This window comes from Drosophila busckii, chromosome 2L, assembly GCF_011750605.1.
Source record: "Drosophila busckii strain San Diego stock center, stock number 13000-0081.31 chromosome 2L, ASM1175060v1, whole genome shotgun sequence".
NCBI classification, from domain to species: Eukaryota; Metazoa; Arthropoda; class Insecta; order Diptera; family Drosophilidae; genus Drosophila; species Drosophila busckii.
The window spans coordinates 3531498-3552347 of record NC_046604.1 but is presented as its reverse complement, the minus strand read 5'-3'; the positions used below and the strand labels follow the sequence as shown (position 1 = coordinate 3552347).

Here is a 20850-nt window from a genome sequence, read left to right as displayed (position 1 = left end):
ACCTTCAGCCAAAGATTTATAGTTAAAATGTCAATTATATATATGTGTGTGTTTTCCCGTAATTCCATTTTGGCAATAGTCGAGCTATTGCAATTTTCACTAATTTCAGTGTTAATCTATAAATAATTCCAATGTTGGCTACTTGGGGTTTATAGTTAAGCAACATGTGTGCAGTAATACAATTATACATATTAAATTTTCAATATACATATATATGTAAATAGGTTTGATCAACTTTAAAGCGTTACAATGACGGTTTTCATAAGCCGTAAATATATAACTATAAATGTATAGATACAAGAGTTTCTTATTATTCATATCTAACATTATTTGTCCTTTTTGTGGACTTGCGAAGTGGGCGGTTTGGCACATATATTACATTTATATCTTAAGTCTGTAGTAGTTTCGTAATATAATACTAGCTGCCGATTATGGCTCCTGCTCTACAGTCACATCATGAGATAAGTGTTCAAAGCGTTCGGTTAACAATTGATCTGCCAGACAATCACCGCATAGATTCAGATAGCAATAGCAACTATTGCAGCGCCAGCGTGAGCGTGTTATTGCCGACTCCTCGCACTCGGCACACCTGGGTGCCAGTGGATCAGGATTGTAGCCATCTTCGCTGAGCAGCTTCTCATCCCTTATAGCTGTCAATATTTTCACTACCAGCTGCTTTTTGCGTTTCGCATCTGTCTCATCATCGGCTGCTTCAACTTTAATAGCTGGCGGTGAAGGCGCTACTGGCACTAGTTCATCCAGTCCATAGTCATCCTCGGGCATTTGAAATTCTATATTCTGTGCCGGAAAGAATGTGGAACGCCGCATGCTAAACTTGGGTCTAGTTAGCGTGCCCGCACGCCTGTACTTGGGTAAGCGTCCAGGCACTGGCATGCCGGCATCGTGTAGTTTTTGGAAATACTTTTGCACACGACTGAAGACTTGTTGCGGCGTGCGATTTCCCAGCGCCTTGGCTATTTTGCCAAAGCGTCGCATTTCTACCTCTTCGGGTGGGTACTCAATCAGCAACTGCTCTAGGCGACGTTGCTCATCGTTGGTCCACAAATGGCTTCTAGGTTTGCTCACATCCTTTGACTCCTTTTCTTCACTGCTGGCGGCTGGTTTTGCTGTTGTAGGTTCTTCAGTTTTTATTTCATTATCCAGCATTTTTAGCGTTGGCAGCTCCGGTATCTTGACAGTAGTTATTAAATTGTCAGAAATTATGGGCTCATTGTTACGCAGTCTATCTAACAAAAGTTGTGGCTGTTCCAAGTATAAACTGCGTGCTTGCTCCAGCTCGTCGATCTGCTGATGCACTCGTATTCGCTGCGCCTGTAACATGGCAATTGTGCGCAACAAGTTTGTATAACATTGATTACCACGCAGCGCCAGGTGCTCTGTCTCAAAGTGAAAGACATCATCGTCGTCGTCGGTATCATTTATGTCAGTGTTTTCATTGTTTATGTTTTGTTTACTCTCTTCGGTCGCCATGATCTGAGTGGCCGTACTTAACTAGTGCTGTCGATTACAAGAATGCAAAATGATAAGTACTGCTTTTTACTTGGCGATAGTTAAAACGATAATCCTACTGTTATCTATGATCTGAAGATAAGCAACAGCTGTTAACAGCTAGCAACAATAGTAGACGTAACAACAGGTAGTTTTTATATAGGCATGCAATTTGCAAAATATTTACCGCCTACTTGTCGCTCCATACAGCGCGGAGGCTTTGTAAGTATGTGATTAATGCATTTATAATTAATTATCAATAAATTAACATTTTTTTGCAGTCTAATGCTGCCAGGCACTTGGCACAAAAATCTTCGACGGATCAAGTGCGCATTGTGGAGGTTGGACCCCGAGATGGCTTACAAAATGAAGCAAAACTGCTGCCAGCTGCAGTCAAAATAGAGCTTATCGATCGTTTATCCGAAACGGGACTGCGTACAATAGAAGCTACCAGTTTTGTTAGCCCAAAATGGGTGCCGCAAATGGGTGACAACACTGAGGTTATGCGCGGTATACATCGCTTGCCTGGCATTAGCTATCCCGTGCTGACACCCAATTTAAAAGGCTTTGAAAGTGCCCTAGCCGCAGGAGCTGAGGAGGTTGCCGTCTTTGGCGCCGCATCCGACGCGTTCTCCATGAAAAATGTCAACTGTACGGCAGCTGAAGCTATAGAGCGTTTCAAGCCAGTACTGGCTGCAGCACAAAAGCATGGCGTGCGTGTTCGCGGTTATGTTTCAACAGTGGTAAGAAAAGATTATTACATAGGCACTTATACTTTAAATATAATAACTATTTTATCCAGGTGGGTTGTCCATATGAAGGTGCTGTAGACCCCCAGGCTGTAGTCAAGGTGGTGCAGGCATTGCATGATATGGGCTGCTATGAGATCTCACTAGGCGACACCATAGGCGTCGGCACAGTCGGTAGCATGCGTCGCATGTTAGATGCAGTTACGCGTGCTGTGCCTGCCGAGCAATTGGCTGTGCACTGCCACGATACATACGGACAAGCGCTTTGCAATATACTCGCTTCGCTGGAGTATGGCATACGGGTTGTTGATGCTTCAGTTTCGGGTCTTGGCGGTTGTCCTTATGCTCGCGGTGCCTCCGGAAATGCTGCCACCGAAGATGTGGTATACATGCTGCATGGCTTGGGTTTGCAAACGGGTGTGGATCTGGATAAACTGATCAATGTTGGACGTTATATATGCGGCGAGCTGGGTAGACCCAGTGAATCGAAAGTGAATCGCGCCTGGAAGGGCTCGGGAAAGGCTTAAAGTGGCAACAGTCTACAGTCTACAAAGCAAACGTTGGCATTTACTAGTTTTCTAATTTTTTGATTTGTCTGTGTAATCTTAATGTTTATTTGTTGAATTAAAACATAACGCAAATTGAAGTTTCTTGAATTCACAGCTAGGCAGCGTTAAAACTTTTGCGCATCCTTTATGGTATATAGTGAGACATCGCCAGAGGCTAGTGACAGATCAGCTAAACTTTGATTGGGACGGCGTGGAATATGCGAAACAGTATTGCCAGGCAGCTTTATTTTGCCCTCATGGCGCATCACCGAAGGTTCCATTGCTGAATTGAGATACTTTTGTATCTGTGGTACACTTGGCATTGGCATAGGCGTACGCTTATCAACAATCTGTTGAAATAAAATATTAATATGCTGCCAACTGAGTTGGTTTGGACAGTGCCCACTTACCTCTTTCAGTTCACTGGATATGTATGCCTTTTTGGGCAACAGCGGCATATTGGGCATTAGATTCTCCAGGTTCTTTTTTAATGGATTCGCAGCGCCAGCATATTTTGCTTGGGCTTGGCCATGTTTAATTTGATGAAGACGCGATTCCAGCTCCAGTTCACTATGCTCTAAATCACTAAATACTTCATTGCAATTGCCAGTGGGACGGAACATGCTCATGAGCGGAGCAGTGCCTGACTTGTGAGTATATGCGCGTATGGGACTTACAATGTTATCAAACTGATTGTTCAGCTTAAGCACAGCACGACGCATAGGAATGGACGAAGGTTGTTTAAATATTCTGGGCTTTTCCGATTCCATATTGAGGGCATATCGTGGCGTATTGGGCGTTGTAGGCAACTTCTTCTTGCCGCTGCTATAGTTACTAGATTTTCCGATACTGCTACTGCTGTTGTTGTAACAATGACGCATTGGCGATGCTGTAGGAGTTGAAGTTGGAGTGGGCGTTGGCTTTTTTTGGGTGACAAAATAAATGTACTCTGCTTTGATATATTTGGAGAATAAGTGGCCAGCTTCGGAGTGGCTGGCTTAAGATTTGTTGGCTTGGGAGTTGTTGGCTTGGGAGTCGTTGGCTTGGGAGTTGTTAGCTTGGGAGTCGTTGGCTTTGAAGTTGTAGGCTTAATGTTGGCCTTCATGTACTCCAAGCCTTTTTGTATCATATACTCCATTTCCTCCATGGTATCATTAAAATGCATTGATTTATTTTCTTTATCCTCCACACTTTGCTCAAGTTTAATAGGATCTTGTTCACATTCAGGCTCGCTTTGCTCCATGGTATCATTAAAATGCATTGATTTATTTTCTTTATCCTCCACACTTTGCTCAAGTTTGATAGGATCTTGTTCACATTCAGGCTCATTTTGCTCCATGGTATCATTAAAATGCATTAAGTTATTTTCATTATCCTCAAAGCTTTCCTCCAGCTTGATAACCTCTTGCACATTCTCATGCTCATCTTCCTCATCACTAGACGAAGATAATTCAATAATGGTCTCATCAACGAATTCGCTTACAAGCGATTGATTTGGTCGTGCCGACGCGATATCCATTAGGCTTTCCTGCAGATCGCACATGAGCTCCTCATGCTCTTTCGTGGTCATGCCATGAGTCTTTGTCTTGCCAATTGCTGCATAAAACAAATCATCAACGTTCAACGTTGTTGCTGTTGCAGAGTCCTTAGTGCTGCTCGCCAATGAATTGTCTGCAGCTGTTTCATAGCAACTGGAGCCAGAGGCAAGTGTATCTGTGCTCATGGCTGTCTTCAAAGTAGCCGCGGTCTTGAAGCTGTTGCTTGTAGTACTTTCTGATTTATCCGACAATGCGCCGGTCAAATCTATTTCATTAGCCTCAATTATGGTGGATGGTCGTAGTAGTCCTACCATTTTAACTGGCGATGTCTTTTTTGCTGACGCCATTCCAGATTCATTAGCATTGATAGTGTTATCCATGTCCCAGAAGCGCGACGGGGCTTCAACGTCTTCCAGCTGTGTGCACTCAATACCTTTAAGTGGACTCTCCTGATCCAACTGATCTGTGAAGCTCAGGTCATCCAATAGGCGGCGTAGGGAGTTCATTTCCATGCCGCCTAAAAAATATAGTTAAATAAAAGTAATCGTACATAACGCAAAAAAACCTACTTTTATCTTCACGCGCGCTATGCTCTTTGGCCATGGCCAACACCTGTTCCTTTTCATCGCTGTGCAAATAGTGAAACAACGTGCTATCAGGATCAGAGGCTGTTTTATTGCACATACGCTCCAATGCATCAAAACTCTCATTAGACTCATCGTATATGCCATCATCACGAGTTTCGTATATGGTTTCTCTATAATTTTGGATGGTAGCAAAACTTGAAGAAGTAGTTGAGGCCGTGGCCTCGCTTTCAGTCTGCTTCGCAGCTGCGCCTATCTCTTCCTTCCTGGCTTTCATCAAGGCCTCAAAGTCCAACACAATACCCAAGCTGCTACGTTGTTCCATTATTTCTTTTGGTGGTTTGGTTTTTACAGGTGGTCTGTACACAAAAGAAAGGCAAATATTATTTATATATTTACATTAAATTATAATACTGTTCACTGTTTCATGTGACACTACAATATAAGAGAATTTGTTTACACATGCGATCTTTACAATACAATTCTATGTACTTTGTATGTATGTACTAATTACGAATATCAGCTACATGTCTTCCAAACTGCAACGTACATATGTATATGTGTATGTATTTGTATGTGTATTGTATGTATGCATTTATTTACCGCGCTGTAAGCAGATGTTTTAGCAGATTCTCACGCCAAGCAGGATTGTCTTGATATTTTTCCAAGCCCGACATTTTGACTCTTCAAATTATAACACAGATTAAATCAATAGTCAAACACAGTCCCAACCAAAACAATAATCTTGTACTGCATTAGCAATAAATACTCACTTGTTCTATAATTTCTTATGTCAATTTAGAAAAGAAAGAATTATATTTTTACATCAGCCTCGGTTTAAAATGCGTCGATTTCTTCGTACTAAGTAAGTATCGACGCGCACGTAAATGTCGGTAATATTTGAAAGCGATACTTGTGGTGCAATTAAGAATCGTTTAAATGTTAAGGGCAGTTCTGTTAATTGAGCAAATGATTTTTGTAATGGTTGGCAACATTGTTGCTTAACAAGACTTATTATTATTATTCCAGTGATTATGTGTCAAATTAAAGATTATTCTCCAATAAATTAAAACTCTGACTAATTTTGCAATATTATTCTAATTATTTTGTTTCTGCTAACTTCAACCGCCACTTCTAACAGAGCAATAACAGTACCGGTATGAAAATTAACAGAACCTTTAACATGAGTGTAAGTGATTAGAGCACAACAAAAAATAGAACTAACCGGTGCAAAAACAGATAACAAAATTTAGTTATAATTAGGTCAATGCAAGTTATAAATTTATAGTGAACAATATGAACATATTGCGGCATGCTTTTACTTTGGTGTCTTTGGGCACATACAATGTAGGACGCCGCACCAAGATCCAACATGTTAGGGGCTTTGTGCTGGGCACTGGGCTTGGCCTGGCTACCTTTGCATCGGTCACGTACGCACATGCAGAGGCCGCAAAGGTCAATCGTGTGTTAAACGTGAGTAAGTTTATGGCGGAGCCTATCACAGATGCAAAACAGCTCCTGGGGGACAAGGATGACATGCGCCATCGCATGGAGTTGATGATCATGGATATTCAGGCCGACTTCTGTCGCGCACTGGAGGCGGAGGAGTTTGGTGGCCAAAAGTTCAAAGTCGACCGTTGGCTGCGGGAGGAAGGCGGTGGTGGTGTGACCTGTGTGTTGCAGGATGGCGATGTTTTTGAAAAGGCCGGTGTCAATGTGTCCGTGGTGACGGGCATGTTGCCGCCCGCTGCTGTGCAACAGATGCGCGCCCGTGGCAAGGAACTGACCATGGGCGTGAAGCTGCCTTTCTTTGCCAGCGGCGTCAGCGCCGTTATACATCCACGCAACCCACATGTCCCCACTATACATTTTAACTATCGTTACTTTGAGGTACAAATGCCAGATGGCAAGAAGCAATGGTGGTTCGGCGGCGGTACGGATCTAACACCATACTACCTGGACGAACGAGATGCGCGTCATTTTCACAAAACTCTGAAGAGCGCATGCGATGAGCACGACACCAGCTACTATCCCAAGTTCAAGAAGTGGTGCGACGAATATTTCCATATTAAGCATCGCAATGAATGCCGTGGCGTCGGTGGCATTTTCTTTGATGATGTGGATGAGCCCAGTCCGAATGCTTGTTTCGACTTTGTCACCAGCTGTGCTCGTGCCGTTATACCGTCATATATGCCGCTGGTGCAGAAGAATAAAAACATAGAATATGGCACCAATGAGCGCCAATGGCAACTGTTGCGACGTGGTCGCTATGTGGAGTTCAATTTAATCTATGATCGGGGCACCAAGTTCGGCCTGTACACGCCTGGTGCCCGCTATGAGAGCATACTCATGTCATTACCTCTACACGCCAGATGGGAGTATATGCATGCGCCCAAGGAGACGTCCAAAGAGGGTGCACTGATGAAGGTGCTGCAGAATCCAAAAGATTGGATCTAAGTTTGAATCAAGAGTTTGAAACATGTATTTTATGCTTTGACATTTTTTAAGGGGAGTAGGGTGCCTTTCATACATCTGTATAATTTTGTAGACTTTTCTAAGGATCGACAATATTTATAAACATTATGATATACATATATTTTGTTAAAGAATATAATAAGTAAGCGTTTTTGAAATTGTGTGACGTATTTTTATTTCATCATTTTGAAATTATATTTGATGACTCATAATATTGAGGTTATGTTTATCTAACACACACTCTTGCAAAATTGTGTATGTATACTTATATTGTGTGTATTGATAAGATGATTTCATCATTATTTATATATGATGTTTTAGGTTATGTTTGTAGTTTCTGTATCTAAATTTTCTTTTAGTGCTACCGCCAAAAGATTATACATAGATACATACTTGCATATACATACATAAGTATCTACCTAATGTATGTATGTATGTAATATGCATATCATCGAATTTCAGTATGGTGCGACCATTGTGTATGTATACTAGCTTGCACACATACACATACAGCAGCTGAACTGTACATATTCGTTAGGGTGCGTGTATGTGTATGTGTTGGTAGCATCTGAAAAATGTAAAGCGGCAAATGCGCGCCACCGACAAACAAATCCAAAAAAGTAAGATATTTTGTGGATCAGTTCTTAAATCATAGTTTACAGAATGTTTTATTTTCCAGTTTTGTTTTGCAAATACATATTAAGATCTATTTTTGTAGGGATACTTCTTAGTTGTTACCATTTTTGCGCTCGCACAGACAAAAGTTGAACCACAAAAATGAAATCGCAACCTCTCATTTTGTTTTTGTTTGTTTGTTGAATAAAAGTTCGCTGGTGTTTAAGTGTTGCTTTTTTTGTTTATCTTATTTTTGTTGTGTCTGGTTGTCGTGTCGTAAAAATGAAGAGTAACTAGCTTAACTACCATTCATACAAGTATATATTTAATAAACACCGCCGCCAGTCTGCTGTTGGTAGACCTCAATAGTGTCGCCTTCCTCCATCTCCAGCGAGGTCGGAGTGTCATTCTCATTGATAGGCTGTCCATCGAAACGGAAGCGCACCACTTGCATAGAAAGTCCAGCACGGTCACAGTATGCGTTCATCAGCTTGCGTAGAGGCGTGTGTTTCTTAATTTTAAATTGTACCACAGCATTATCCTGGCCAAGTACCTTCAGGTTGATGTGCTCGGTTTCGCCTCCCTTCTTTTCGTCAGACATGTTTTTTTCGCTGTGTACGCGCTTCACGATTTTCACGAATCAAAAAAAATGCAATGATGCCGGGCCGCACGAGCTATATAAATGTAAAATAAAACGCAGTAATTAATATATATTCACTTGCAATGTACTTTAGCAGTTTTACTCTTCGTTATTACGCTAGTAATTACACACTTTGCTTACTTTTTCAACTAAATTGATGCTCGCTTCTCTATTTTTCAAGAAATTTGCCAAGCGGCTTGCTTCAGCTACACACGCCAAAAAAAATAGTTGTGCAGCGTTGCCACTAGGCATCGAATATTTGTTTTCGATATGTACTCGATACAGTAAGATTACTATCGGTGTATTTAATTTCGATTATTTTTGTTTGAAAGTATTAATTAAAAAATTATTGAAATGAAATGTTATTTATATAGATACTTGAGCGAACAACGGTTGTCACTTAATCTGCAAATGGACTGCTTAATTTCTGTTGAGACAGCTGTTTTTTAAATATCTTACGTTAACATACGAATATACTGAAAATACCAAGTATAATCTACCAAAGCAACGTGTGAGCGTGAGATCCGGCAACGTAAAACTCACCTTGCTGGCAGCCCTACAGCAAAAATAACAGTCGCTTAACCGCTGACAGTTATATTTGAATTTACTTTTTGATTAATTTTTAGTCACGAAGCAACGATGGGTCAAGTTAAAATAAACATTTGCTAAACGTTTGCACCGGCTAACAATAGAATGACAATTACAAAATCTGATTTGTGGGATAACAAGTTTATTCGCCAAGAATAATACATTTATATACATATATGTATTTGTATGTTAGTATGCTTATATGCATATTATATTTAGTAGATAATAATACATCATTTTATAAACAAATTGAGTACGAGTTTCTTGTTAATATTTTGTGGTCATAATAGTTTGCTGTTTAATTGCTGTAGGATATAAGGGTATTATAATCACATTTGTATTCATATTGTTGTTGCATATGTGTATTTAAATATAAATAAATATAAGCAAAAATTTGATAAAGTAAATCAAAATAAACAATATAAATGTAACTTTGGTAAACTTACGCATTGTATAAATTCTATATAAGTGTGTACTAAATAACAGTAATAATGTGTATGTGTGTTGTGTGTTGTGTATCTATGTGTATGTATATTCCTTTCAGTTTGAATTAATTGTGCAGCTGCAGTTTTCTTAAAACAGAGTCAACACTCTGTGTTTTAAAGGGGGGGAAATACTTTGCTCGAAAAATACATTATCTCTCCATTGGGACAGAGGTATATTTGGCTATACATATATAATATAATGTATGTGTAAGTTTATATAAATATGCATGAATTGTATATAGCTCTAAATATATGTATTGTATGTATGGAAGTTCTAGTGTGTATGTGTGTGTTTGCCTTTCTAGCTGCTGTAATGTGTCTGCTGCTAACGGTAATGAAGGAGGCGCAGGTGCAAACAATAAACTTTACAAAAAAGAAACAAATTTAAATATTGCTAACATTTATGTATATAAAGATAGATAATGCATGTGGGACACATACACAGCGAATGTTTTTTGTTCTTCTTCTTCTTCATCTTCATTGTTGCCGCTCTATTTTGAAACATCAGTCATGCTTGTAAATTTGTAGGAAATTCATTTTTTTGTTTATGAGAAGAGATTATTGCGTCGCTTGAGCGAACCGAATTTCTTCTCTGCCTCTAGTAACATTTTCTCCTTGCGCACCACCTCAAACGGAATGGTCTTGGACATGCGATCGATTTCCTGATCGGATGGAAAGTCCTCAAAGCTCATGTTGCTGAAGCCCGTCTTGGCGGAGCTCTGGATGGTGTTGGACTGAAAGTTGCGACTGCTGCGACCGACATTCTCATCCTGTGCACCGGCATTGCGTCGCTCGTCCTCATCATCGTCCTGCGATTGATATTGCAAGCGTTGATGTTTCTGTTTGCTGCCCGAGCTAAGTGAGGATGTGGAGCCAAGGGCAGCGGCGCTAACTTTTTTGTACGCATGCCCCTTGACCTTTTGGGTGAGCTTGGCCGGCAGCGCTCTTACAGCCAAGTGGGACTTTTCCTTTTTGGGCTTAACAGCGACGGGGATAGCGGCAATGGTATCGACGTGGTCGGCAACCAAATCGGCAGAACGCAACACCACGGGCTCCTCCTCATCGTCTGGCGTAAAGTCCGAGCAGCGATCTTGAGAGATTTGCACAAATCCGTTATCTGCAATGGCCAGCAGGGGCTGCAGGTGCACTGGAGCGGGAACTGGGGCGGACACAGTTGCAACTGCTGGGGCGGCGACGGCGGCGGCGGCGGCAGGCACAGTAACTATAACAGGCTGGGCTGGTGCTGGAGCTGGAGCTGTTGTTGGTGCAACGGGTATGGTGATGGAGCAGCTGCTGGGCACATTCACATAGACACTGCTGGGTTCGGGTGTTTTATTAATTATAATTGAATGATTTATGGTTACGAGCTGGGAGTTATGGCTAACAGCCGCGACGGCATTTACTTTTGTAATATTTTTATTGTTATTGCTATTATTATTATTGTTGTTGTTGTGGTTGTTGTTGTTATTATTGTTGAGGGCATAGTGCTCGGGCGTGACAACAACACATTTGCGTATTACCTGTGGAAAGGGCTCCGAGCCAAAGAGATCACATTGCTCGCTCTGTTCCGGCTGCGCAGGCTGCTTGGCAGGCTCTATAAATGGATTGAAGATGGGCTCATTGAATTCATCCAATTGCGGTGAGGCATGCGCTGGCTCTGGCGGAAAGTTGGCAAAGTTTGCTGCTTGGCTGACTGGGGTCAGTGGTGCGCCCTTTACGGGCGTCGAAGTCCACATCTCTGCAGGCTGTGCGCTGGGTTTGGGCTTTGGTTTCGGCTTGGACTTGGGTGCTCTGCCCACGGGCAGCTTAAACGGCGCCATGGCAAACACATCCAATTCCTCCTCCTCTTCGGCCTGCTGTTCCTCTGCTGCCTGCGCTGCTGCCGATTCATTGCTGCTCTTGCTCTCCGCCGAGCCATAGTCGAGCTCATCGTCCAGCAGCAGCGGATGGTCGCCCAGCTTGTTAAGCAAATCACTCGAGCTAGGACTTAGCTCCTCAATGTCAGCTCCGGCAGCGCTGGCATCGCCACTGGGCGCTACTGCAGCTGCTGCTGCAGCGGCGGCGGCAGCGCTGCGATCCTTTTTGCGCATGCGCACCTTGACCACAACGCGACTACGCACATCATCCTCATGTGTGGTGACGCTTTCGCATTCGGCATGATAGGCGGAACTATTGCAGGTCTTGACGCTCTCGCTGATGCCATCCATATCTAGCGCTGGAGCACGTCGCATCTTGCCCTGCAGCGCACGCGGATTCTCATCAAACAAATCATCATCCTCGGCACGCAAATCACTGGCCGAGCCTATGGAGTCGGCATCATCGTCCGATGCATCCACATTGCCTGCCACGGCGGCCGCTTGGGCGGCTTGAGCCGCCACCGCTGCGGCCATTATATTTAGCTGCTGCGCCGCCTGCTGAGCCGAGCTGGATGGTTTTTTTGTCGTCGCAGACTGGCGTAGCTTCTTCACTATGGGCAGCGTGCTCTTGTCCACCTTGTGGTAGGCCACCTGATGGATTTTGTGTATGGTCTCGGGTATGTTGCTGGTCACAATCTGCTTGAATATGGCCGCCTTCTTGGCAGTGCCCGTGCCCAGCTGCTCATCGCTGTCCTGCTGAAAGAACTCCGAGTCGGAGTCATCGGATGTGGGCTGATCATTGCTGCGCAGCTTTTCATACTTGTTGCGATCCAGCGAATCCAGCGGCAGCTTCACATAGCCACCGCCCAGCTCTGTTTGCCCGCTGCACTCGGAGGCATCCAGTTTGTTGAGTTTGCCTATCAAGCTGGTCTTGTCCTCCTCCAGTGTGGGTGAGAGCAGCCACTTGGACGAACTGGAGCTGGTGGCATTGTTGGCGCCACTGTGTGTGTTGCCAGCTAAGTTGCTGGGCGTAACAACGCCCGAGGAGCAGCTAACGATGAATTTGGCTGTGGATGAGATCAAGTACTTTTATGCAATAAGGTAAATGAGATTAAGGATTACTTTTTAGGGTACGACGTTGTGATAGAGTGTCCAAGTGTCTAACTGTGTGTCTCTATGTGTGTTAGCAGCGGTTTTGCTTACTTTCAAATGCATCTGTGTGTGTGTGAGTGTTGTATATGTGTGTGTGTGTTAAATTATTAGTACAATGTTTAAGGATTTAGTTAAATGTAACGGCAGACTGAAGAACTGAAGCTCGATGTTGTCCATTGGAGTAAGCGATGATTATTTTTTTTTAGAGTATTAAATTACAGTTAGTAATATTAATGAGCTATGCACAGTAAAATTTAAATTTTGAAATTAGTAGCTGTAGCTAGAAAAAATTATTTATATTTTATTTTAACTTTAATTTTATACAAGAGAGAGTGTCCAAATGATTCTGACTATAATTTGAAAAGTCATATACATTATTTAAGTTTTAATAAAATTATTAAAATCAAACATAATGAGCATTATTTTGAATACTATATTTTGTTGTTACTAGAACTTGAGCTCAAAGTTTTAAATATATTTGTTTATTACATTCTAACCTACGCTGTGCATAGCCTTTGTGTTAGTAGTTTAGTTAATTAGTTAGTAAACACACCGCTAACGTACTTAAAGTATTAGTATTGCAATTTAATTATAGTGGGTTGTTTTGTTTGTTGTTTAATGATAAACATAAATTTATTGCATTTCCCAAGCAGTTGTAGCTGCTTGCATATTATTGTTTAATACAATTTGTATTGGAAATTGTTTAAAACTAAACTACACTCCTCAGCTTCTATTGTAAATATATATGTATATAGTGCTCTCTCTATATGCATATGTATATATAATATATGGGCCAATCTGATTTGGTTTAACGCATTACCTGACTTTAGTTACTCTTGCTTGATTTGGTGTTTTAAAATTGCTTTTTAATACATGTATACACAATATTTGAACAAAGTTTTGTTTATTAATTGCATTTGCTTGCGCTGATAAGGAACTGACTATCAATTGAATTTGAATTTGTTAATTTTTATAATTTTAAATGTACATATATATTGTCTAGCATTGGTTGGAATCTTCATTTTGTTGTTAGCAATTTTATATGCTTGACTTCATTTGTTTAATTGCTGCTGCCACAAGCGCAACGAGCGCAGCTTGACGCGCACTTTACAAAGAAAAAAATGTAAAATTTGTTTAATACAATTTGCAAAAGTAATTGGTACTAATTTTGATGAGCAGTAAGCCTAGCTAGAATTGCACTTTTGAAACAAAATTTATAAATTGATATGCGACAATACTAAAAAGATTTGATTTTTCGAAACGAATATTGTAACATTAAATTGCTTAGCTTAATTAACAAGAACACACACACAAAGTACAAAGAGTGAAAAAGAAAACATACAGTGGTTTAGTAAAATATTTATGCTAAACATTTGATTGTTAATAAAATGCAACATGTAGTAAGGCACATAAATAAATACATACCTATGCGCACAACATGTAGAACATTTAAATATATATAATTAAAATCACATAAAGTAATTGAGAAAGTATTTGTAAATTGTCATATATTAATTTTATTTGTTTTTTTTTTTACTTTTTGGGTAATTTGTCACCACAACCGCTAATTTGTCTACTTTTGATGTTTACTAATTAATTACATTAGAGCATTAAGGAGTACCAGCACCTGTGTAATTCTATATAATGTTAGAAGCGCTTAGGATATAGATTTTAGTTTATAGTACATATTTATATATAGCATTTTTTTTTTGGTTAGTAGCTTTTGCAGTGGTGCATTGAAATAAATGTATATAGACTTATATACAGTTAATAGTTTAATATACATGTTATTGTTCAAGTTGTTGCTGAAGTGCTGCTATAAAAAAAAAAAATGACACACACACACACACACACACACACAAACAATTATGGCACGCTAATGTTGTTGTTCTTATTATTGTTGTTGTGTCTCTCTCATTCTCTCTCTGCTTGCATACAAAGTATTTATTTATTTTTGCTGCCATGGTTTGGTTTGTCTCTCACTTAATGTTGTCTGCAGTACTTGTGGTTGTTGTTGTTGTTGTAGTCGCTGTTGTTGTTGTAGTTGTTGCTGCTGCTAGTAGTTGTAGTTGTTGTTGTTGTTGCTGTTTAGCTTACTCTACTTTGTGGGCATTTGTGGGTATCTTAGACTACGTCTACGTTCAAATCACTTTCACTTTCTAGATCGAGAGATTGAAAGCAACAAAAGCAACAATTCGAGAAACTAAACGTATATCTGGCTTGTCAACATTTAACTATAGAATTGATCATGCTTTACCTCCAGTTTTGCGCAGCGAACTCGCCTTCTCACGCAACCCAGGCGGCAAGCTGAATGGCGCCGAGCCAAAGGGATCCTCTGCCAGTGCTGGCGACACAGCAGCCGCTGAAGCTGCCACAGCTGTTACAGACAATGCTACTGCTGTTGCTGCTGTTGTTGTTGCTGACGTTGTTGCTGCTGCCGCGGCGACAGCACTTTGTTCCGTTGGCGTTAGCGTGGACGTAGTAGAAGCCGACTTGGCCGTAATGCCTGCAAGATTTAACAAATTTTATAAGTTTGCATTTGCTTTTAGTTAAGCCGACTATACTTACTGCCTTGACTACCACGCTGACGTATTTTATCAAACTCTGCCTCGAATATATGATCCTCAGTCATTTGACTGAAGGGCTGCTCTTCCTCAAATGGATTCCACGCCTCCACACGCTTGTCCACACTCTGACGCTTCAAGCCAATCTCATTGCTGGACAGCGAGTTGGACGCTGTGGCGCTGTTGCCTGCATAAATACCAGGATTGGAGGCAGCGCTGGCTAGCGTCACATTCTGTGGTCCATCGCCAGCCATGGCAATGTTGTTGTTATACGGCGCCAAGAACTGACTTGTTTCATTGGCAAAGGTTCTGCAAAATTGAAAGATAAATTTAATAAAAATAAACAAATGATGCTAATTGTTAATGCAGCGCTTGTTTGCTTGACAACTTACTTATTAAACGCTGACGTGTCGCTAACATTGCGCCTATGGCCACTGTTGGCGTTGGGTTTGGGCGGCGTTAGCATATGCTGGGTGGGCGAGCTGTTGCCACCACTGACAGTTAACTCGCTGGTGACAGGCTCTGCCGTTTCACTGGCAGCTTCAACATTAGCAGCTGCAGTTGTTGCAGGCGCTGCTGCTGCTGTTGAGCCATGCTCATTAAACGGATCCGGATAGACGCTGGATTCGAATAGATTATTAACAGCGTTGCTGCTGTTGCTGTTGCTGCCAGTGGTGGTGTTTTTGGTGGTGGTGCTGCTGCTGCTGGTGGGGATTGTAGCGGGTGCTGCTGTTGTGCTTGACACTGGCGGCATGGCTGGGAAATTTGCCTGAAACTGCTCCACCACAGGCTGCGGCGATGTAATATTTTGACGTGGCAGCGGACTTGGGCGGCAAGCCCAAGCCCAAAGCATTTTGGCCATGAACCGTGCTGGAGCCCTTAGGACGCGAACGTGGCACTACACTGGTGCCTGCCTCCACAAGCGAAGAGTTTTGTTGCGGTTTGGCCGCCTTGGCAGCAGCGGCACTAATGCGCTTGGCCTCCGCTTCAAATGGCGGCACCAGCAGCTGCTCGAAATTGGGCAACGGTGATTTCTGCAAGAGCAAACAAAGCATTGATTAGAGTTACAGTTTAATTTGCGCAGCTGTGGCAACCTACATGCAAATTTTGTACGGGATTATCCTTGCCCGCCAGTCTAAAGGCCACCTCGCAGACCTGCCAAATGTTTGGTCTATGCTCCAAATCCGTATCCAGCATATACTTGATCAGCTGATGCACGCCACGCGAATACTTGGAGTTGTCCGGTATGGCGAAGTGTCCGTTCTGTATGGCCAGGGTGCTCTCGCCAAAGGGCAGCGTAAAGAAGCAAAGCTTGTAGAGCATACAGCCCAGCGCCCATATATCCGCTTTGGTTGTTATGCTCTTGGCATTGTACAGATCAATCATTTCGGGTGCACGATAGGACAATGTTGTATACTTTTGTATCTCCTCCTCCACATGACTGACGCCATGCTGTTGCGGATTCAGCGTTTTCGCCGTGGCCGATCCGAAGTCACAGAGCACAAAGTTGCCGGCATCCGTTTGCAGAATATTCTCGACCTTCAAGTCGCGATGTATAATGGGCGTTTGGCAGTAATGCAGACGCGACACCGCCTCGGCAATATCACAGAAGATGGTCAGCACTTCCGGCTCGGTGAAGCCCACATGTAATCTGCAACGTGATTAATTTACAATAAGTTTTAAGTCATATTGGTAAACTAATACACTTGCCTAGCATTCATCATGGCCAGCATGTGGTGCTTACAGTAGGGCATCAGCAGCAGCACTTCGCACACTCCATTGCCAGTGGGCGTGATGCTCGAGTCAACATAGCCTATGATGTTCTTGTGACCGCTCAGATTGCTCTGTAGTGTGCATAAAAAATGATGATTATTATTTCACTTAAATTGTTGTTATTTTTTAACACTACTTACGGCAATTTGTATTTCACGCTTGGCCACGTTCAAATCATGCTCATTGTTGACATACATGCGTTTAAGTGCGTACTTTGTTGTGGACGCACTGCCTCCGCCATTGCCACGCGCCAGAAAGACCATGGCGAAGCCACCTACAAGCCAAATCAAATGCAAATCATTAGTGTGTCTAGACAACAAGCTGACAGCTGAGGGTTAACCAGCGGCTGGATATGCAAATGCCAATTATTTTGTTCCAGTTAGAGTTTAATTGACAGACAAGACTTTAAGACTTGTACTTGGCTTTAAATGTGTGTGTATGAAATTTCTTTGATTTTCAGCTACAGTGAACGCACGCAAAACTAAAGACAATCTATAAATTAAAAATGGCGTGAAAAATGCTAAGAATAAAATGAATTGAAAGGTCTAAGAGTCATCAAAGTGTTTAATTCTAAAAATTGACTTGGCAATCAATTTACATATTTAGGTTTATGTATGCAGAAATAATTTTCACGGTCACTGATCAACTGACGTCTATACTGCTTAAGCTGCGATCGCCTACTAAAGTAGTGTCCAGTTGGAAAAGCAAAGGAAGAGTCCTTGCTTGTGGTATGTGTGCATTGAGTGGTTCATTAAGAGCGCAGAATAGAGAGAAGAGTTTTCTCAGCTATGCAGCTAGCGAGTGACTGCAAATTGCTCGAGCGACTGAGTGAAAATGGTGAGAGCGACTTGGCTTACAATTGACATAAGAGTTGAAACAATTGGACACATTAATGTTGTACGCAACCAACTTCTATATACACTTCAAATTTCTTCTGCTTGTTACATACATTTGCACAACTTCTTGATAACCTTTTCCGTTTGCTATAAAAAATGTCAAAGTGTATAAAAATCTGCTTTTAAAAACTCTTATTCACTAATTATTTTATTTTTTTATGCTTTGCATACATTTTTGTGGTATATAACTTGATAATCTAAATTAAGTATAAAATTGTTCGAAAATTGAGACAACAAACGCAGTTAAAGTGAACATTGTGCAAAGCCCCTGCTGCGCCCCCCTCCCTTCGGCATACAAAATATTCAACAGCACTCTGGCACTCCAATAAACGATAAAAAGCGACGTAATATGCATACACATACATACATACATATGATGTATGTACAAATACATAATAGGTACATGTGTTTGTAGATTTGTACAAAACTATTGAAGGTCACGTAGAACAGTAATAACAACAACAACAAAAGTAATAAAAAGAATAATAATACAAATCATTTAGGGGGCAATCATACAACAGTAACAAGAACAGCTAGATATACAAACTTTTTTGTATGCATGAGCATTAGTATGTAATTGTAGCATTGCTCTACATATGTATGCACACACACATACATACATATGTACATACATATGTTTGTATGCACGATAGACTTTTTAGTTGGCGTTTGTGAAATTATAACGTCAAATGTTAATCAATGCTGAAGGTTAAGCAGCGTATATCAAGCAACAACAATAGCTGTAATTGTAACGTGGTGCGAGAAAAAACTCGAAGCAGGTGTAAAAAGCGAGCAGATAGAGAGAGGAGAGGAGCGCAAGGCAACAGTGCGCTGAACTTCCAAATGCCTGCAGCTGTGTTTGTGAGCTTTAGTATGTGTGTCTGTGTGTGTGTCTCTTGCCACTTAGTCATACTACGAATAAGTTTTTTTGTTTCTGTTGCTTTTGCTGCTTTTTATATACTTTTTTGCATTATTTATTCAAGCTGAGGCATATTGCTCACGAGCTGCCAATGCTGTGAGCTTATAATCAGGTGAAACTAACAACAGTTAGCAGCAACATGCATAACAACAATAAAACGAAGACAGCTGACAGCGGCGCCAGCGGTCTCAGTTTGCGGCCAACTAACAGAGCAAACAACAACAAATTTTTGTCTGCCAAGTTTTGAGAAAATAGCCAAAATACATGTATCCACTGCAATAAAAGTAGCCAAGTGGAAAGCTGAAATAAAAACGAGACGACACATACACGCAAACATACACACTCACAACATACAAAACATCAATTACTTTGAAGCAGGTGCATTGCATTGATGAAGGCGCCGTATTTATAGCGATAAAGCGCCAAGCTTATCAATACAATAATTCAAATTAAGCATCGTGCAAAGCTTAAACTAAGTATGCAGTCAGCAAAAAGTTTACTTCAGCTACGGCGCAAATTTCATCATCAGAACGTAGCCTGAGTATAGACAATAATATAAATACAGCTGTTGTAAACATGCACATGTGTTTGTGTGTGTTTGCCAAGCACTTTTGCATTGCCAGGATATTATTCACTTCAATTCAAGGACAGCTGCAAATACAATCTTTGAACTCTGGCATTTGAGCAAGTCGTATATACACATACGTGTGATACGAGTATGTGTCTTTTGCAAATGGAAATAAATGCAATAGAGAGAAATAGTGCTGGCTTTATTGGACTTAATTAACATGCATAATTGATTCAATTTCCATTGATTTGTGTGGAAGAAAACTTTATACAGTTCGCTACAGTTGCGCAGCATGCGACAAGTGTGGCTGATAAAAAAGTGAACGCCATTGTTTATACGCCCCACAAATAAAAACAATTGCTGGCGCTTAAAGCTTCTTTATCTAATCTGATATACAATCGTATCACTGCTTATGCTTCAGACCTTAATTTAGTTGACTCACGGCACCCCCCACCACCCCACACACACACTTGTCAATCGTACTCACCTTCGGCCAAGACATCCTCGACAGTGACCGTGACGCGTCCGACTGTGAAGACCTTGCCAACAAAGCTGTTTGTCTCCTTCGATGAGGAGCTGTTGTGCGAGTTATCCAATTTCTCATTTCTATCAAATTTCGACAAGATTTTCTTCATGTTTCTAGTTTGTTGTTGTTGTTCCTGTTTACTGCAGCAACGACAACGACAACGGCAGCGTCAACGTTGACAGCGACAGTGGCTGCCGTGCACGTATGTGTGTGTGTGAGTGTGCCCCTGTGCGCTAATTGCGTAGGCGTTTTGCAATTGTAGGCGTGCCCAGTGAGCCACAAACCGAACAATTTAAACAAGTTAACGTAATTAATTGACTTTTTGCGCACTTTAATTTGAATTTTTTATATTTTACGCTGCGCTTTTTCGCATTTGCATGGCAGCAAATAAAAACACACACACTTAACATATACACACAAGCACACAACACTCGCGATGGAAAAAAGAAAGTTCGTTCGATTTTCCTTCTATTGCGTTCACGGCAAGATTATTGCTCATCAAAATACTTGATTTTTGGTATTATTACTATTTATTACAATTTGCACATTTTGTAAGCCCTACAATACACATTTAACACGGAATAACTATTTACAACCTTTGCAGCTAAAAAATGCAATTAAATTGAATTTCACTATTTGTTGGGCAAATATTGCCACCTGACGAGAACTAGAGCTGTGATGTTCGCATAACAATTAAAATTTCTGATTTTTGTTTACAGAAAATAGTCAGAGTACTAAGTAATTTAGTTTTCAAGTCTAAAATGTTTTTTATTTGCACATTATAGCAAATGTGACTTAAATAAAATTAATTTCGAATTTAGCGAGTGTCATTCCGTTTTTTATAGCGCTGCCACTTAATTTATAA

At 41.2% G+C, this 20850-nt stretch overlaps 6 protein-coding genes across 6 annotated transcripts; 2 read left to right on the top strand and 4 right to left on the bottom strand.

The window, feature by feature from the left end:
* Positions 1-6: 6 nt before the first annotated feature.
* On the bottom strand, positions 7-1493 carry LOC108608468 (ZZ-type zinc finger-containing protein 3). The gene has a single exon (XM_017999855.2). The coding sequence runs from the start codon at positions 1489-1491 to the stop codon at positions 430-432; it is 1062 nt and encodes a 353-aa protein (XP_017855344.2). The 5' UTR covers positions 1492-1493; the 3' UTR covers positions 7-429.
* Positions 1494-1622: 129 nt separating this feature from the next.
* LOC108594220 (hydroxymethylglutaryl-CoA lyase, mitochondrial) lies at positions 1623-2888 on the top strand. Its single transcript, XM_017979330.2, has 3 exons — positions 1623-1731; positions 1791-2252; positions 2312-2888. The coding sequence occupies exons 1-3, from the start codon at positions 1675-1677 to the stop codon at positions 2783-2785; spliced, it is 993 nt and encodes a 330-aa protein (XP_017834819.1). The 5' UTR covers positions 1623-1674; the 3' UTR covers positions 2786-2888.
* A 5-nt stretch (positions 2889-2893) lies between these two features.
* On the bottom strand, positions 2894-5800 carry LOC108594219. Its single transcript, XM_017979328.2, is given in 6 exon segments — positions 2894-3156; positions 3217-3546; positions 3549-4861; positions 4914-5287; positions 5532-5612; positions 5702-5800. Coding segments are annotated over 5 exon segments (2316 nt in total). The 5' UTR covers positions 5606-5612; positions 5702-5800; the 3' UTR covers positions 2894-2931.
* A 342-nt stretch (positions 5801-6142) lies between these two features.
* On the top strand, positions 6143-7539 carry LOC108600288 (oxygen-dependent coproporphyrinogen-III oxidase). The gene has a single exon (XM_017987763.1). The coding sequence runs from the start codon at positions 6225-6227 to the stop codon at positions 7383-7385; it is 1161 nt and encodes a 386-aa protein (XP_017843252.1). The 5' UTR covers positions 6143-6224; the 3' UTR covers positions 7386-7539.
* A 492-nt stretch (positions 7540-8031) lies between these two features.
* LOC108602126 (small ubiquitin-related modifier 3) lies at positions 8032-8895 on the bottom strand. Its single transcript, XM_017990156.1, has 2 exons — positions 8800-8895; positions 8032-8692 (listed from the first exon to the last, which is right to left on the bottom strand). The coding sequence occupies exon 2, from the start codon at positions 8617-8619 to the stop codon at positions 8344-8346; it is 276 nt and encodes a 91-aa protein (XP_017845645.1). The 5' UTR covers positions 8620-8692; positions 8800-8895; the 3' UTR covers positions 8032-8343.
* Positions 8896-9783: 888 nt separating this feature from the next.
* LOC108607451 lies at positions 9784-20675 on the bottom strand. The gene is given in 9 exon segments (XM_017998288.2): positions 9784-12654; positions 14997-15245; positions 15308-15612; positions 15696-16132; positions 16134-16337; positions 16402-16954; positions 17014-17147; positions 17217-17350; positions 19947-20675. Coding segments are annotated over 9 exon segments (4542 nt in total). The 5' UTR covers positions 20095-20675; the 3' UTR covers positions 9784-10276.
* Between the last annotated feature and the right edge of the window lie 175 nt (positions 20676-20850).

What these genes read in the sequence shown, in the direction of transcription:
- LOC108602126 (XM_017990156.1), bottom strand. Translation starts at nt 8,619, where the DNA reads ATGTCTGACGAAAAGAAGGGAGGCGAAACCGAGCACATCAACCTGAAG.
- LOC108608468 (XM_017999855.2), bottom strand. Translation starts at nt 1,491, where the DNA reads ATGGCGACCGAAGAGAGTAAACAAAACATAAACAATGAAAACACTGAC.
- LOC108600288 (XM_017987763.1), top strand. Translation starts at nt 6,225, where the DNA reads ATGAACATATTGCGGCATGCTTTTACTTTGGTGTCTTTGGGCACATAC.
- LOC108594220 (XM_017979330.2), top strand. Translation starts at nt 1,675, where the DNA reads ATGCAATTTGCAAAATATTTACCGCCTACTTGTCGCTCCATACAGCGC. An exon ending in CCATACAGCGCGGAGGCTTT is followed by an intron (nt 1,732 to 1,790) that starts GTAAGTATGTGA and finishes ATTTTTTTGCAG; the next exon opens with TCTAATGCTGCCAGGCACTT. An exon ending in GCGGTTATGTTTCAACAGTG is followed by an intron (nt 2,253 to 2,311) that starts GTAAGAAAAGAT and finishes TATTTTATCCAG; the next exon opens with GTGGGTTGTCCATATGAAGG.